Source organism: Pantherophis guttatus, chromosome 2, assembly GCF_059756535.1.
Source record: "Pantherophis guttatus breed Tessera chromosome 2, ASM5975653v1, whole genome shotgun sequence".
NCBI classification, from domain to species: Eukaryota; Metazoa; Chordata; class Lepidosauria; order Squamata; family Colubridae; genus Pantherophis; species Pantherophis guttatus.
Genome location: NC_142064.1, coordinates 244536448 through 244550593, shown reverse-complemented (window position 1 = coordinate 244550593; position 14146 = coordinate 244536448). Strand labels below are relative to the sequence as shown.

The 14146-nt window shown below is 35.1% G+C and overlaps 1 protein-coding gene across 4 annotated transcripts in view; it reads left to right on the top strand.

Annotated features, from left to right (window-relative positions):
* PTPRG (protein tyrosine phosphatase receptor type G) overlaps positions 1–10948 on the top strand; it is a 725247-nt gene extending 714299 nt beyond the window's left edge. For all 4 annotated transcript variants that reach the window (XM_034408792.3, XM_087883749.1, XM_034408794.3 and 1 more), the window contains exons 23-29: positions 1093–1186; positions 2010–2086; positions 3386–3514; positions 4114–4260; positions 6930–7072; positions 7782–7917; positions 9743–10948. In XM_034408792.3, the coding sequence (XP_034264683.2) occupies positions 1093–1186; positions 2010–2086; positions 3386–3514; positions 4114–4260; positions 6930–7072; positions 7782–7917; positions 9743–9889 (873 nt within the window). In that variant the 3' untranslated portion in view covers positions 9890–10948. The remainder of the gene's footprint in view (positions 1–1092; positions 1187–2009; positions 2087–3385; positions 3515–4113; positions 4261–6929; positions 7073–7781; positions 7918–9742) is intronic.
* Positions 10949–14146: the final 3198 nt, after the last annotated feature.

Below are 14146 nucleotides of genomic sequence, written 5' to 3'. Positions count from 1 at the left end.
TGAGATGCTTATAATGTCTCTTCCCATTTGATCGTTAAGCAAGACATCATGTGATTGCAACTTGCAATTTTACCACCAGCTTCTCCATTGACTGCTGGTTGTGAAGTCCACAAATGGCAATCACATGACCATGGGAATGCCTGTCAATTGTAAAGTACTCAAATGTCGATCATGTGCCCATAGGCCATAAAGTTGCTTTTTCAGGCAGTCATTATGTGAGGTCTACCTGTACAGTATTGCAAGTATAAAGATACTTTTTAAAAAACAAAGAATTTCACAGTCACTTCCTTGAAGTTTGGAAAAAGTCAAACAGGTATTTACTATTCATTCACAACACATACTGGCTGCCTAAAATTGCCTACAAGGTAAGATTTAGGCATAGATATAATTTCACCCATCCAATGATCTTGTCCATATCATCATAGAATTTGAAAATACCAAATGTGTTTATCTGGATCAGTCAGCTATGGAATCAAAACTGGAATATTTGCAAGGGGCTTTATATGCAAAGTATTCCACAAATTGGTCACTATTCATTTTGCACAATGGATAAATTGCAAAACTTATCTGGCAAATGAAATACATTATCCTAAGTAAGATGGGAGGGGGTCATTTCAACCCTGAGCTACAAATATTCTCCTTTATTGATATCCTAAATAAGTTGATATTAATTGCAATGTTTAAGATTCCCAGTAACAGTAAGTAGGAAGAAAAATTTGTCAAGAGCAGCTTTGTTTAATGTTTTACAAAATAAAAGGTTTTACTTTCAAGGGACATGTTTTTGTTGTACATGTTTTCACTTTATATTTTCAGGAAAAGCTAAGCTGAACTTGTCAAACTAAGATGAAATCAAATTTCATTTATTTAAAAATGAAAATTATATAGGCAAGAACCAATAAATATTTGTATAAATAATTTTAATGCAGAATGTTTGATTATTTTTAGCATTCTGAATTCTTTTAACTGTGACAATACATGTTGGTTTTCTAAGCATTCTTTTTTTTTTCCAGAAATAGAAAAGTATATGCAGGTTTATGTTTTATAAGACCGATCAAGAATTAATCTTGTTCCTTTTCTGTTTAAATTTTGCAGCTGGTTATGCAATGCAATGCAAAATACATAGAATGCTTTAGTGCCCAAAAAGATTGCAACAAAGAGAAGAACAGAAACTCATCAGTAGTGCCATGTAAGATCTCATCTTTGAATTTGATTCTTGCTTTGCATAAATTCATTCCGCTAACTGTTAAAGTATATTTGCATTAAGTGGGACAGGAAATGAATTCAATTGCTTTATATTCCAGAGTCAAGGTTGACTAGAACTTTTCTACAAACCTGCATACAGACCAAACACCAATACTTGAATTTGAAATGCCTGATTAAAAGTTGGCTTGTGCCAAATACTTTTGGTTTTAACCAAAATAGAATAGCTCTGGAACACTTATACTGTAGCATAATTCAGTTACACTGGTCCTTGCATAAAGTAAAGAACTGCTAATGGTTTTCATAAATTCTAAAAGCATTCTAGTAAAGAGATGCAGTCTTCCAGGGATGGTCTATATACAGTTTCCTGAAAACGTTTCCAGAGCAAAAAATGTTCAGTTGAACATGGACAGGGCACCCCAACAGGGTTTGGGTTCTTTTGAGGTACAGTGGAAAGGGTGTGGTTGTTTGTGCTGATGATAATGCTGGGTATGTATGTCTACGAGGCAGGCAACAGACAGTCTGGATTTTTTTTTAACTGATTCCACAGGCTGAAGAAGTTTGGAAATCCTTGTTTTCAATGAGGTTCATGGAGTAAATTAGTTTTCATTGGGTGGTTTTGACAATAGAACAGAGTACAAGTAAGATTTTATTTCAGAAATTACGTTTTCACTTGAATTTTTTATCAATTTAATCTGTGTTATTTTATCATCCAAATCAGATCCTGGGAAAACTAGATTTTGTTAAAATAATCCCACTGTGATGATTAAGATCTATTTGACATATAATTTATTTGTTTGATGCTGCAGCTGAGCGAGCAAGGGTAGGACTAGCACCATTACCTGGCATGAAGGGAACTGATTACATTAATGCCTCGTATATCATGGTAAGATAATAATCATTTATGTTTAAGTAAACCCAGAGAAAACAACCAAATATTCAATTGTTCTGTCTCTATAGATTGTTCTGTCTTGTATTCCATTAAAAAATGTTTCCTTTGCTTAATAAGAGATCTGTATTGAGCATTATAGATTTCTGCATACATTTTTTTTAAAAAAATTAGTTTGCATAAATTAAAAATTAAGGCAGTCTGTCCTATGCCCCTTGGAAGCAGTAGTTAAAAAGTTATGTTCAACCCTATAGGAACTGATTGTATGTTCAAAAATAATAAATTATGCCAGTTATCTAGGCTTAATATGTTCACTATTATTCTACATGTCTCTGTGCAATCTCATTTTAAACTGCTTACAGTTGTTAGATTGAAATAGCTGTCAGGGTTCCGACCAATGCCCTAATAAAATCAGGAGCCTCAAGCTATGGTGCAAGAAAAATCCAGTTATTTATTAGGAGCGCCATGTCGATAAGACCTAGGTGAAGCCATTCTGACTTCACCCACTGTGTCCCTTGCCTCTGACTCTGTTGCCCCCTCCCCCCCAAGGTGTGTGACACATTCACATTTCCCAACGAAGCAATTTCACGGGTCATAGAAGTCATTCCGTCCGGCCGTTGCGGGTCTCTGTGGAGATGGCCTTGACTTCAGCTGGCAAGGATGTGTTTTGTTTTGACTGAGGTGTGAATTCCTCGGTGCAGCTTCCCATCCCCCTGCCTATGGCAATTCGGGAGCAGGTCAGGAAAAGCTTCGCGAGTTGACAGTAGCATTGAAAACCAAGTGATACATAAGCAATAAATTCTAGTGCAGGAATCTGTGTAAAAATATGCTAAATGACACTTAATCAAAAAGTGATTTGCTCCTATTATTTGAAAACAATAGTTCCCCTATTTATTTCTTTAAAGTACAGTTGATCATATTAGCATATATTCTGAAATTTATAATTTCTGGTAGAATCCATTCACTTAAGAATACCACATTTATAGTTTTCTTTAAAGTTTATTTTAAAATTTTATATGGCAGAAAGAGAGAGAGAGAGAGACTGAGACTCACTGACTGACTGACTGACTGACTTTGGGATGGCTAAGAATAATCCATATAAAAACAACATTACAAAACCTCTACAAACAAAACAAAAACACAAGTAAAATAATATATAATGTTCTTCAGTATTGTTATTCAGATAAATTAACCAGTAATTTTTGTTAAAATTTAGCAATTTAATTATTTTTGTCTTCACCCAAAGTGATTAATGTTTCAAAACTATTCCATTCATGCTGTTTGTTTCTTTTAAAGGGCTACTATCGGAGCAATGAGTTCATCATAACACAGCACCCCCTGCCACATACAACTAAAGACTTCTGGAGAATGATCTGGGATCACAACGCACAGATCATCGTCATGCTTCCAGATAACCAGAGTTTAGTAAGTTATTTCATTTCATATGCTGCATATTCGTATGGTAGCCCAATAAGAAACAATCAGGTTATTTACCTACTCCTCCCTCTATTTCAATGAAAATTATAGCCAAACAATACAATTTTGTAATCCAGATTATGCAGAGAAGTTTGGGAGCATCTGGGAAAAAGATAGCTGAGCACAGGAAAATTTGTACTTCTTTCGGCAACAGTATATGAAATTGATATGTAATTGATATTACATATCAAGCAGCAATAAGGAATATCTACTGATGTTTTACATGAAAATATTTTTTAAAAAACTTAAAATTTTGAAACAACACCTAAATGGCTTTATAGATAGAAAACAAATAAGATAATTGTATTTTACAGCACTACCTGGCATATGGCGTTATGGAACAATACATAATTATATATTGGTAACTGTATTTCTGGGAAAATGTTACCCATTTAAATGTGGATCACATATAGATGTTGTAAAATTACAGGTTATAAGATTTGCTGTGATGTGCCTATTAAATGAAGTTTTGATCTGGTGAATTCTACCTGTTTAAAGATTAAAGCAATATATTCCAAATGTCTTCCGTTTGATTCAATTGTCTTCAGGCAGAAGATGAGTTTGTATACTGGCCAAGCCGGGAAGAATCCATGAACTGCGAGGCATTTACCGTCACCCTTATCAGCAAGGACCGGCTGTGCCTCTCTAACGAGGAGCAGATCATCATCCATGACTTTATCCTTGAGGCTACTCAGGTATGTACAACATCTTCCAGAGGTGAATCTGAAGTCTGCTTGCCATTCAGACTCCTGCTGATGTTGGTTAATATTCGAGATGAATGGTTTGGAATGGGATACGGACAGATGTCTGTCTTTGGTCACGAAGGTCTTAATATCATTTTCTTCCTTCTCAGAGATTGTTTCTTTAGTATCCCAATTTTGCCTGCAGAATGCCATTTCCATAGAAAGCTATAATATTGAAGCTTTTACTTAAGAACTAAGCATGAAATGACTTCTCAAACAAAAACACAGCAGGTTTGAGGTCCCAGGTTTTTTTAAAAAAAATGTTTTTAAAACTTTCCTTTAGAAATGTTATGAGGTATACTCACTAGCTGTTCTTCCAGATCCTGTAGAGAGCAACTTAATTGGTAATTTGTCCTACATGGGATTGAGATAAAGCAACAGTCAGGTTTTGGTTCAAATGTTAATATTCCTCGTTAGTAAAGTTAGATTTACTAAAATGTTTTCCACATTCCATGCAATTTTGGAATATATGCTACAATGAAGAAATTACTTCTAATTATTAGCTGTTCAGTCATCTCAAATCACAAATGGATGATATATACATTTATATAATGCTTTCTATAAAAGAAACTGAGCTCATACTGATTTTTTTTTTAAAAAAGAAAGACATTTGGAACGGTACAGAAAAGCTAAGCTGTTGTTTCAAAAATATTTAACACGTTTTGTTATGTTCTGCAGCAAAATGCCAGGATGTCTTTTTCTTTGGATTTCAGGGCTGCCACACTTGGTGCTATGGGACACTGGGAGGGGGGATTGCATGAGTGGTGGAGATATCTAGCCATAATAACATTCCTTTCTCAGAGAGTCAAGGACATTTGCCCTGCACCTGGAGTGGCATGACTGAGAGGCATCTCCAGTTGGGACGATGCATTGATTGGACCATGTGATGGACATGTGGGTGCAGGGGGAGGGACTTGGACTTTCTTTTGGGTGGGGAAAACCTAGAAGCTTTCAGATTTGGGTTTTCCCAGAGGTGCCAATATGACATCTCTAATACAATGGAACTTTGAGAAACTTCTAGCCTCGGAGTCTTCTTTCATTGGGGGTGTTACTTGGAACCCTGACAATATGTATGGATCTTTAGCTGACTGATTATCTGACATTTGGGACTAATATACTGTAGAATCAAGTGCCACTTCTATGTTATTATTTTATTTTTAATGAGGAGTCCTTAGTGCTCTCTGAGCTTGTTTTTTTTTCTTGCAGACATTGCATTACCCAAACTAGTTAACATTATCAGTGTACTGTTATCTAGTTTGAGCAATGAAACATCTGGAAGGAAATAACCAAATTCAGAGAGCAGCAAGGACCTCTCATTTCCACCCTGAGTTACACATCTTTATTTTATTTTTAAATAATTAAAACATAACACGGTTCCTTATTTTGTTAGTTGATTTGCCTTTTGTGTTTCTTGCAATGGTGTAATAAATAATTGCATCTGGATGTTCACACGTAATAAATATGCAGTATGAGTGTAATCTAGCCATCCTAATTGTCTAGATATTATATTTGGACTCAGCATACAGTAGATTTAATGACATGCAACATCCATAAGAGGAATTTGATGCAGAAATGTCACCTAAATTTTAGAAAATAGGGTATGAGCAACTTCAGTGATATCACTATAACAACTGGAGTATATCCCCCAAAGTTTATTTATTTATTAATTGGTTCGATTTATATGCCGCCCTTCTTCAGAGACTCAAGGCGGCTTACAATGCATTAAGCAATAGCCTTCATACTTTTGTATATACCTGCTTAGTAGGGCTTTCGGCCCCCCCTAAGCGGTGTTCTTTTTTATACAAAGTCAGCTTATTGGCCCCACAATCCGGGTCCTCATTTTATCTACCTCGAAAGGATGGAAGGCTGAGTCAACCTTGAGCCTGGTGAGATTTGAACTTGCAGTAATTGCAGGCAGCTGGTGCTACTTAACAGCACTTTAGTCTGCTGCGCCACCAAGGCTCTTGATGAGCAAAGAGCGGTCATAACAACCATTAGATGCTACTAAGAATCACCTCTTTTTCTTTCTAGTAATATTGGGGAAGAGTTAAAAAAAAGATTTTTACAACACAGTAGCATTTTCTCTATATATATACAACTGATGAGTTTGGGACATTCTTTAGCAACATACATGAATTCATTTCTGATTTCTTGGAGAGATAAATACTTGTTCTTCCTCCATCAAAGGATTACTGTTAAGTAATGTGGTTGTAAAGGATCCAGGGGACTCCTATGGGAGAAGTTATCTTCTGTGCTCCTCTACTTAAGACAGGGTAGTCAAAGTATATGCTGTCCATTGGGGAAATGGGAGTTGATTCTCATTGCTTCATTTCCTTACTGGCGTTTTAAATCCTAATATTATTATCTGGGTTTTTTCCTTTCCTTCCTTTTTTTTCCTTTGTGCCGCTGGACAACACTTTGAAGGCAGGGGGTGGGGACTGGATCGGGGTAAATAAGGCTGGTCTGTAGCAGAAACTTGTAAAAGGAACCATCTTAGCATCTCCTTCCCCCAAAAAATTGAAAAATATATATACTGTTGGGGCTGAAGGTATAAAATTTAGTTATTTCAACTGTAGAAATGTAATTAAAATGGTCAATAGTTGGGCTGATTTTTATTTCAGGATGATTATGTTTTGGAAGTTCGCCACTTTCAGTGCCCCAAATGGCCAAATCCAGATGCCCCAATCAGCAGTACCTTTGAGCTTATCAATATAATCAAGGAAGAGGCCTTAACAAGAGATGGCCCAACCATCATTCATGATGAGTATGTATATTCACTGAGTTAATTTTTATAAAGATTGGAGAAAATATAAGAAATATAAAATCTTGTGAATTTTCATCTAGCAGGGTGGTAAAAGGTATTATTGACTTCTCTAGGAATATTAGAATTGTTTTTAAAGTTTCATAAATATTCTTCTGTATCCAATTTACTACGAATAGAGTGGTTTTTAAATGTTTTTATTGTTCCATGACTTACAAAGCTATAATATTAGAGATATTTTTGCCAATTTGCTTTAAGACATGGCTAATTTTAATGTTCATCTAGTTTGTAGTCATTTGACTGAGCTTGCCATGTTAAAAATTGTTTCAAAATTAGCCTAGTTATTGATTTGAGCATTTTGTCAGACCCCCCGCAAAAAATCAAACTTGTTTTTAACAGTGCAAGGTTATCTCTTTGGTAAATCCTTTCTAGTATTTGTTATATTCACTGAAGCTTATTTTCATGTTTTAAGGTATAAGTTCAGTTTTTAATTGCATTCTGAAGAAATGTAGCAGAAAATATATTTTTCCATATGTGCCCCCATCCTTATCATCCCTTGTTTTATTCCTTCGAGAATAAATACTTGACAAAAACTCAGGAGAAAATCCAAGAAAAATTAAAGTTGACATAGAGACATAAAAGTTTCCGTTCAGCATGATAAGACATACCCTGGATCTTTTATAGGGAATAAAATTATTTTTTGGTTTTGCAGGTATGGAGCAGTGGCAGCTGGAACATTATGTGCTCTGACTACCCTGTCTCAGCAACTGGAGAATGAAAATGCTGTTGATGTTTTCCAGGTGGCAAAAATGATCAATCTGATGAGGCCTGGAGTATTTACAGACATTGTAAGTTTGGGAAAGATAGTTGTGGTTTACAAAGAAATCATTCAACAAAAAATAAGAACAATTGAAATCCTTGCATAGGTTTTGTGCACAGTCCTAAATTCTTGTCATATTGGTTCAAATATATTATTTTTTAAATTATATTCTGTTGGCTCTTCAGAGTCATTTCATGTAAGATGGGTGGCTGTACAAATATGATACATAAATATTTTTCTCCTGCTTTTTTTGTGGGATTTCGCCATGTGCTGTTGCCTAGTCATATGCACAGCTGAACTGTGAAATTGTGCTCTTTTTCCATTAATGGATCCAAGAGTCGCTTTGCAGAGTGAGATGGGCAGCAAATAAATTTAATAGTACATAAATGTAATTATTATGACTTAAATATAACTATTTAAGCATAATTTATTCTCCCATAATTTATTCTGAAGGCTCTTCTACTTTTCTACTGAAAGAAGTTCCGTCTTATAAAATAATTGGATTCTATCCTAAGAGCTATTCTTCAGCAATATGGAACTTTAGGGTAGAACTTTGAAGGACTGTAAAACTCGATTTCATTGAGGGCCGCATCAGGGTTGTGTTTGACCTGGGGGCCAGGGTGAGCATGGCCAACTCAACATCACTTGTGTTGGGGGCGCCTGTGGTGGCCCGAGCACTCCGCCAGTGAAAATGGAACTCAGGAGAGCCACGTGCGGCCCTTGTGAGCTCAGTTTTCATTGGCAGAGGGTTACAGGAGGCCCTCCCAAGCTTTTTGCCATTTTTGCTGTCAGAGATACTGCGGGTCGGTCCTTCGCTGTTCCCAGGACAGTCCTGTGGGCCAGATCTAAGCACTACATGGGCCGAATCCGGACCGCAGGCCTTGAGTTTGACACCCCTGCTATAAGGCGAACATGCCCTCTCTTTCATATTATCCTGCAGAGGCTTTTTATTGGAGACTTCATGCATGCAAGCAAGCAGTCTTGTTCAATGGCAAGACAAGATCATTTATACATGCCCTAATTAATGATTGAAGGTGAATGGAAACACACTGAAGAAAATTGTGATGCGTTACAGTATACTTTTACAGAAATTATTATAAAAAATGAAAGACAAATCGTTGCCCCATTTTGAGGAATGTTACACCATAATGTAAAGCTTACTGAGTTGTGTGAAGAGTTTAAAAAAACCCATCTTTGGGCTCCAACTGGAATCTTAACAGGCAAAACTGAATCACCTGGAAAATCCAATCTGGACTTAAAATAGAACATAGCAGCATGGATACTTTTACTGGCCCTTTGGGTGGCACATGTGATACTGCAATGATTGCCTGTTTGTTTCTGGGTCCAATTCAGTTGGTCATTACAGGTAGTCCTCCACTTACAATAGTTGATTTAGTGACCATTTGAAGTTACACCAGCACTGAAAAAAGTCACGTATAACTGTTTTTCATACTTACCACCATTGCAGCATCCCCCGTGGTCTTGTGATCAACATTTAGATGTGAAATTTAGGAATTTAGGAAGTGAAGATTGCACCCACATTCCTGGCCTTCCAGAAGACCCTAGAAACTTTGTTCTGCTACCTGGCCCAGAGCTCCAGTGGGGCATGTACTTTGAGGGTAGCTGACAGGGTAGAGAAGATCCCCACCCCGAAGTTGCCCATTGTCTTGGGTTTTAGCTTTCCTATTTAATTCTTCCAATTCTGTCTTGTATTACCTTTTTATTTTATTATATTATAATACAAAGTTGCTGTATCAATAAGGTCTGGCATAAAAATTTAATTAATAAATAAAAACCTTCTGCTTGCTTAAACCTTAGGTAGTTTTAACACCTTTTGATCTTTTTAATTCCAGGACCAGTACCAATTTCTTTACAAAGCAATGCTAAGCCTGATCAGCACTAAAGAAAATGGAAATGGCCCCATGGCAATGGACAAAAATGGTGTTGTTATGGCCAGTGAAGAATCAGATCCTGCAGAAAGTATGGAATCTCTTGTCTAAAAGGAATACTTAAAGGCACTTAATTTGTGGAATTTCTGAAGACTGAACTTTTTGAGGCCTTTTTTGCCAGACTCTAGGTTATACAATAACCCAATTACTTTTTTACACTGATAAAAAGTTTTGATATTTATTTTTGCCATTTTACGTCTTAATGGTATCCTACTGAGCATTTGCACCTCTGTTTATTTCACACAGTGAAACACAATTTTATCTAGTTTGCACTATATGATCAGTGTTAACTGCCTATAGAGATATAATACAAAAGAAAACAAACAAATCCTGATGACATTCCATGACAACACTACTTATTAGTTGAAATACCATGATGTTTAATTAATTCTCATAAGCCTTGGCTTTACAATCTTGGATGCTAGGCCAGAGAAATATTTTTTATTCACATTAAAAAAATGCTGTACCCTTGACATATTCCAATATTCATTGTTTAATTTGCATACTGTTATAGTTCTTTTGTTTTCCAGTAACATGGATGAGTAGTGTTCTTCATTTTCTCTCAAGCTAGTGATCGCTAGATAAATTTTGGAAAGCTACTGAAATTCAGTTTAACAGCTGCTCTGCATTGTCTGGAATTCCTCTTTTGACTTCATAAAGTTCAATGAAGTGCTTTCTATGAAACACATAAAATTATATTCCCAAAATGCAAAGCAACTCAGATTTGTGATTCAATTTCAGATCTCGAATTTATACTTTCATTAATCCCCAGGTGTTTTTAATCGCATTCTCATTTCAAGAAAATATTTTGATCATATTTCCACGATGAACAAGTTAATTACAGTGCAATCAATCAGATCATTTTATTCCAAAAGTATTTAGCAATATTTCCAATTCATATACAATTCACATTACATGTATAGTTCCTTAAGTTTCTGGAACGGAACCACTGTCTTTACAGTATGTTATATGATGGAGAAAAGAATTTCTTAATTTCATAGCTGTTAGATGCCGTTTTTACAGGTGTGTAATTTTCATACTCTAGTGCTAAAACGTACTGATCCATATTACTGGTGAAGCGATCTAATAAAAAAACTACCTATAAGATTACACTCTTCCTCTTTTTTTAACACAATTGATTAGTATGTACTTCCCAATTTCATAATTTCATTTTTCAATACTATACATAATAATCTACAAAATAATCCTATATGTCTACTCAAAAGTAAATTACACTGAATCAATGTATATAGGATTACAACCTTAATATGTTTCACTCCCTTTGGAAAAAAAATCTACTCATTATCTTTTAACATTTAATTTTTTGTGAACTTCAGTTGAATATACGGTCCCTTTACATGGCTTTTATGAGACAAATTCATGGAGAATCAATGGCTACTCAGTATGAAGGCTACATATTATCTCCAGTATCAGAAGCAACGGGCTTCTCAGTTTCAGTTCCTGGGGGAAATGATGGGGACAATACTATTTTTGCTTATATTCTGCTTCCGGACGTGACATTGGTACTGGTGGAAGAGATAGCCTTTGATCTTTATCAGTACTGCTTTTCCTATGTTTTTACATTGCACAAATGAGAAATGAACTAGCTTCTAGTGAAATACAATCTTCTTATATAAGCTGAAGATGTAGAGTAACTCAGTAGATAGGACAGCATTCGTTTTCATAGCTAAAGAAAGCCTCCTTTGCACTTTTGATTGCTACTCCCGAGAGCTCCTCAAGCATCAGAGAACAGACAAGTAGATATTTTCATGAAAGCCATTAGATTCCAACCTAATGGCTATCTGGATTAGCTCAAACAAAAAGCAGTTTGTGTGTTCTCTGAATGAGTGAGGTTTATTTATCTCTGTTTCCAATTCAACCTAGAGTAACAAGGTATGAAAATGGACTGTAACAAACCAAAGTGAAGTTGCCTCATCTAAATGTTCTCTGTTGAGCTGTCAGGGTAGAAGTGGCTGCACTTATGGAAAAGGAATCCAGAATTAGTCAAAACAAAAATTTACTGTAATTGGTAAAAATAGAGAAAAACTGGACTGTACGCAAGAAATGGGCTGTCAGATAGTCCTCCATTTAAGGCAGGAGTTCCTAGCCCATACAAGGAATCACAGAATCAGTTATAACTTAGCATTTTCCTAGGTATTTGAAAAGTTATTATTTTCCCTATTGTATCAATTCCAATTCTAAAATGGTATATTCCAAACGTTTATTAACTCAGTAAGAACAAGATCATTGTATATCCTATACCTTCATTTCTTCCTTAACAAAACATACTTTGAATAGTTCCTCTAAAGCATATTGAAAATTCTGTAATTTTCATGTTCCAAAACATAATCAGTCTAGTATTAATTGCATTAAACAGCTCCAACCATTGCTACAAAAATTATAACATAGGATCTATTATGCAATAGTGGGGTCTTCTATGCAGTCCTTGCTCTTCTTGTTATACATGTTTGCAGAATAAAACTACTACTTTCTTCGAAAAATGTTAATGTAAATAAATATAATTAGAATATTAGCTATTCAAAATAAAATGCACACATTCTTAGCAGATATAAATGCCCACCCCATTGATAAAATAGAGTTTTGCGACCTTATATCCGTTGAAAGCTGGCAATCCCCTTTTTAAAGATTCCTAATAATGAACAAATCAGTTTTACATCAACCACCACCATTTTTTAAACATTTCACAACCAAATCTCAAGGAACTGGATGACCTTAATTCTTAATTAAGTTGTGGCTACTGTCATAGATATATACACACACACATACACAGTAATATTCTCTCCACCAATCAAATCTAAATACTATATGCATAAAAACAACACTATTTCTTAAAATATATTGTCCTTAAATGTATTTTAAAAATGGGAAGATTTAATAAAGCAAGGAAAATATCCAGCAAAGTGAGAGCTACACTAACATTATGGCATGTAAGTACAATCATAAAAATAAGTGACAGATACTGCTGCCCATTTAAATTTGCTATTCAAATTATTAATGTGGGGTTAAAGAAAATCCCCAAAATTTGCTAAATTCCGTTGTGAACCTTTCTTTGATACTGAGGTAAATGAATTTCATAACGTTATAAGAACCATACACATATCACACTACTAAAAGCCATTTGATGGCTACAATCTTCCCAATTAAAAAACTGCACAGTATCAGTTCTACTGCATTTTCATAAATTGTACATCATCCTAATACTTTTTTATGCCATTCTGTGTCCCAACGCTATTTTTTTAAGGGCCTAAAGATATGGGTGTGGCAGTCAGCTTGGGGCCCCAGTGGGGGATCAGGGCAATGGAGGTGGTTGATTATCTCCCCCCCTAACTCCACTCCTGCCCTGCCCATGTGTCTTTGGTTTTAAGGTTTGATTTTAACTTTTTTGTTTTAACTGAATGTAATTATAAGTCCCCCAGAATTACCCTATGGTAAGATGAGCAGCCAATAAATTTTATAAATAAATTAATTAATTACATTAAATAAAATTTGTATTGCATCTATTAGGACTAAGAAGCATCAAGGACTGCAGTGCAACTACCATTAATGAACATTGTTCAGAAAATTACAACTATTAAACACAATCACAATTTCAATAGCATCCCACCCAAATTATGTCAAAAAAATTATTGGTTCCACGGGTAAAAAAAAGTGTTTTTGATTTGTTTTTCTATTTTCAGTTGAATTTTTGATTTTGATGGAAAGGAATGAATGTGCTCTACGCTTAATGCGCACGACACTTAAATCACTATTTCCTAACAGTAAATCTGAATGTGAATTGTAAGCTTAAATTAGATCTGCATCTACTGAAGCAAGATGGTTTTCAAAGTCAGTGCCATTTGCTTTTTTATAATAATTTAAAATATAAAAATATATAAAAATATAAAAATAATGCAAAATAAGAACATAAAAAATAAAAAGTGCAGAGAAAAGAAAAAATAGAGTAAAAAATAAAAAGTGTACATAAAGAAATGACTCTCCCCTCCTTCCATACAAGTATAGGCAGCTTCAGTAATTTATTGCCTTCTCTGATATTTCAATAAAAGCTCTCCTCTTCCCTATCTCATCTCTTATGAAAAGACAAATTGTCAAATCTTGTCATTCAGTCCCAATCAGCAAAAGTCAATTAAGATCTACCAGGGATAAATAAAATATATATTTTAACCTTAATGGAATAAGTAACAGTAGTCCATGATGTCATGCTATCCACATGACCATCAAAATGTCTTCAGACAGCACTGGCTCAACAGCCTTGAAATGGAGATGAGCACCGTCCCCTAGTTGGCAACG